General features: G+C 40.9%; 1 protein-coding gene across 1 annotated transcript in view; it reads right to left on the bottom strand.

The window, feature by feature from the left end:
* The window catches only part of gjb9b (gap junction protein beta 9b), a 4787-nt gene extending 1507 nt beyond the window's left edge, over positions 1-3280 (bottom strand). The window contains exon 1 of the mRNA XM_037693531.1: positions 2891-3280. Coding sequence (XP_037549459.1) covers positions 2891-3280 — 390 coding nt within the window. The remainder of the gene's footprint in view (positions 1-2890) is intronic.
* Positions 3281-4735: the final 1455 nt, after the last annotated feature.

Genomic DNA, 4735 nt, shown 5'->3' with positions numbered 1-4735 from the left:
TATATATATATATATATATATATATATATATATATATATATATATATTAAAAAAAAAACTCTACCAAAAGTGTCATACTAGTGTGAGCTTCATGAACTACAATATCAAATCTTTGAATTTTTGCATGACACCGCGCTTTGTTCAGTTTGCCACCGTTTTCTCTGTTACTGTGCAAATGTCTGCGTGCTGAGCATAGAACGTAGTTAAGGCTGGTGAATGTACCAGTTGGCCTGATCACCGTGTCAAGTCCATCCAAAGAATTTACTCAACTCCAGGCGGACTGATGATCTGAGCAGCCTCAGCACCATCACGGTCCTTCTATGCTCAGGACATGCACGTTCATGCAGAAACATGGACGACGTTGGGTTGAGACAACGACAAACCTAAAGAAAAACAGTGTCATGCAAAAGCGAAGAGGTTTAATATGTGTATGTCTGTGTATTTTTGGTTACTTGATGTTAGTTCTTTGATTTTTTCCCCCCTTGTGATTAAGTTTTGTTATCTGTATCTTTTGATAGTGTTTAGTACGACTGTTGTCAGGTCAACGTTTTTGTTTTTTCCCTGCGCCATCTCTCCTCCTCATTGTTTTTCCCAGTCAGACTCCCTCTCTCACCTGTTTCCAGTCAGCATTCTGCTCAGGTGCCACTACTTTTGCAATTACCTCCACCCTATATATTCAGGTCATATTTCAAGTATGTACTATATGTATGTATGTATGCATATATGTATGCATCAGTGACGTGCGGTGAGGTTTGTGACAGGTGAGGCACCGACTTGTCTGGAATCGGATGCTCACGTATATGAACCCAAAATAGAAGCTTATATTTCAATTTAGCCTTTTTTTATTTTAAAAATGCATCTAATTATGCTTGAATCAACTCCATACTCCTCTCTTTTTATAAATAAATAAATAAACCATGTATTATCTTTAAGGATGCACGATATTGGATTTTTGGCCGATATGCCGATATGTTCAAATTTACTAAGCCGATACCCGATGCCGATATTTTATATACGTTCCTTTGTCAGAACATCGTCCTCTTATTTAGGCTTATTTGCTACAAAAATTGTGCAACAGCTGTAAGAGCTGGTGACATATATTTAGTAACATCCATATGATATGCAGAGCACTTTGACTTGTATTAAATTAGAAGTGTTAAATGTTATTTATTAGCATTAGTCACCTGGCATACTGTCTCACTTGTGGAGGCTTGTTCCAGGTTCCTAGCTGCAGTGTGGGATCCTCTGCACTCCTGTGCATGAAGGACAGACTTTTTAAGATAAAAGTTTTTGTCTATCCATTGTGCCGTAAGACTAATCATGCTAACGGGGCTAACACGACGTCCACATGTCTGTGGTAAAACTCACCCAACAAGTCGTGCTATCGGCTATTAGCTTCTCAACGACATCGGAAATGACGGCTTGTAACTCAGGTAACATTACGTCGGAAAAATATCTCGGACTGCGGACGATGTAGCGAGGCTCAACGTAGTCCATAAATCTTCGGAATCCGACATCCTCACCAACGAAAAACAAAACTTCCACCCCGCCATTTTGAATTTTCCTTTCCGCAGTGAGCTCGAGTAGGCGCACGTGACGTCATTGTGTTGTTCTGCCGCTGCAGGCAAAAACGGCGCCTTTTATATCGGCGAGTTATTTTAATGGAATGGTCGATGTCCGATATTGAACTTTAACGCTAATTTCGGCCGATACCGATACCATGCCGATAATATCGTGCATCCCTAATTATCTTACATTCATTTTAAGATGAATGAGTTTAGAAACATCCTTTAGATTTGAGATATGAGCTTCCATTTTGTCAAAACAAATTTAAACGAGTGTACCAATTTGTTACACACCCACCTCTCTGTGTAACAGAAGAAATGGCCCCATGGGGCAGCACTGTCCCCTATCGGTGCAGCATGGTACTTTCTGCTTCACCCCTGTATTTTTTAATCGTGAATTATGACCGATAAAGAATAAATATGTCACACACATTCATTCAATATATTAGACTTGTGCAGCACATGTGTAATCAAACATGTATATTGGCCATACGAAAAGAAACAGCAATGAGCATGCTCCAGCTGCCTTCTTCATATATTGTATATGACACAGCGCCCCCAGAGGTGAACCAGAGCACCACACTGCCTCACCCAGAGCATTTCTTCCATGTTTGTACGGACAATGCGTAAATTCCATGATTTTGACCATTGAAGCGTTGAAATAATTCAGAAAACAGTTTTATAGAACAGTCAAGTGGTCAAGTGTATTTTCTCTTATCACTGTTAGTATTTTACTTGTCATGATGACAGGTGGAGCACTGCCTCACCTGCCTCCCCTGACTGCACGTCACTGGTATGCATGTGTGTATGTATCCTTGTGTCTGCCTGCATTCCTGGGTTTCAACCTCCTTACAACCATGACGTAATCGTAAATAAATAAGCAGGTCTTTGTTTGGCTAGCCATTAGCCTAGCCTGGAGGAAGACTTCTTCCTTTTCTCCACCCTTCACACATGACTGATGTCACAGCTAATAAAGTACATCGAGGGGGAAAAACAGACAGAAAATAACCAAACTAGCCCTTTGGTATACCATTCACGTTGAAAAAAAACGCTGATTAAATGGATATATTGCTTTTGAATTGGCTGTGTTTTAAGCAGCTGTTAGCTTGACTCATTCGTTAAAACGTTTTCCTTTTTTCCTGGAGATTGCTCCGACGTCTACTGCAACTCAATTCCTGATAGCTCTGAATGGCTCCACACAATCTCACTTCAAGAATACACAGAACTGTTTCTTGAATCCTCGTTGTAGTTTTGAAAAATATTTACATCGTCCGTTTCATTGATACCAGGATACTGATGATTTATTTTCAAATTCAGTTTCTCACCAGGTATGTCCACCACAGCCCTCCACGTTTCTTCCCAGGATGTGCATACAGGTGTTTTCCCTCATGGGTGGCGGTGTACTGCAAGTCCTTTTTTTCTCGATACTTGACATGGCCTACAACCATTAGAGATGGGCATGTGACGAAGATGAGCTGCAGGGCCCACAGACGGATGTGAGAGATGGGGAAAACCTGGTCGTAGCACACGTTGCTGCAACCCGGCTGGAGAGTGTTGCAAACAAAGTCTTTGTGGTCGTCGCCCCACACGCGCTGAGCCACCACCACAAACACCATCACCCGGAAGACAAAAACCATGGAGAGCCAGACTCGTCCAAACGCAGTGGAGTACTTGTTGACTCCACTGAGGAGTGTCTCCAGAGCACCCCAGTTCATGACTGCTGCCCAAGGGGTGGAGGAGTGGACGGGAAAGGGAAGAAGAAGTTTGTCAAGAGATCGGCTGAGGAGAAATTCTTGATGATCTGAACCTGAGTGAAAGGAAGGGGAAAGAGAGAGAGAGAGAGATTTTGAGCATGGATCAGGACATGGACGAGTTCAAACAAGTGAATGCCAGATGCTGTACTGTATTTAATTTACAAAGTAACAGTTGTTTCAAACTACAGATTTAAAAACAACTTTACTATTTTTAAAATCAAGAAATCTACCAAAGTTGCTTGATGAGTAGAGCTCTAAAATTAGGGGACAACAACCAGCTAAACAGATTTCCAATTGACTGGTCAGACCATCATAATTGTTATTACGTCCTACCACCAAAAGACAGGTGATAATGCTTTTGCCTTTCTGGTTTTGTTTAAACTGTTGTGTTAAAAATTGTAGTGGATAGTACGCAGATATACAAAGAATTAAACATTTCCTCTAAAGTATGGCATGATAAAATGAGACCGTACTGTGTCATGTTGCCCAAAGCTACGTAGCTCGGTTTGTTTCTGTGATTACTTGTAAAACTACGCAGCTGAAAACTTGTTACCTTTCAGCCCTGGCATTGGACATTAAAACAACATTTTGTGAATAACTCCTGTGATTTACACATCTTATTGTTCCATATTTTCCTAAAAGAGCACTTTGCTCTCAAACTACAGGTTTATTTGAGGTTTCTAGAGTTTTCAAAAGCAGATCTTTCAGTTATCAGGCTCATCTCTTGCGGAACCAACTTCCAGTTTCGGTCCGTAGGGCTGAAGTGTTGTCTACTATTAAGACTGGGTTTAAACATTTCTTTTTCGATAAATCCTATAGTAAGGATTGGCTTGGTTTCCTGACGTATCCCTTATCCTATGCTGCTATAGACGTAGACTACTGGAGGACAAATTGGCCTAATTTCCTCAAATTAATAGTTACAAATGAATAGCTTGTATTTGTAATTATTTCTACCTAACATGCCTTTTTCTTGTCTTTCCTTGTAGAGGAACCTTCATTCTGGACCTGCCATTCTGTGTCCGTTTCTCTTTCCTGTCCTCTCAAACCCAGTGGGCCACTTGTCCTGAGCCTGGTTCTGCTGGAGGTTTCTTCCTGTTATGAGGGAGTTTTTCCTTTCCACTGTTGCCTTGTGCTTGCTCAGGACGGGAGACTGTGAAGTCAGTGCAATCTGTTGGCTACTCTACCCTACCTTAGATAAATAATTTTAGTAATTGAATTTTTATGTATATGAATGTTTTGGTTCAGTGCCCTGAGATAACTTCTGTTGTGACTTGGCGCTATAGAAATAAACTAAACTGAACTGAACTGAATTCAGGCTGCTGAAACAATTCCAGCCTGCGACAATGCGTAAAATGTCATGAAAGTCAAACCGCTGATGTTTAGTTCACAGCACAATAAGATGTCAAGAAGAGGCTT

Source organism: Nematolebias whitei, chromosome 19 (genome assembly GCF_014905685.2).
Source record: "Nematolebias whitei isolate Nwh7 chromosome 19, NemWhi1, whole genome shotgun sequence".
Taxonomy (NCBI): Eukaryota; Metazoa; Chordata; class Actinopteri; order Cyprinodontiformes; family Rivulidae; genus Nematolebias; species Nematolebias whitei.
Note: the sequence above shows the minus strand (reverse complement) of the source record. Positions and strands in the feature narration are given on the sequence as shown.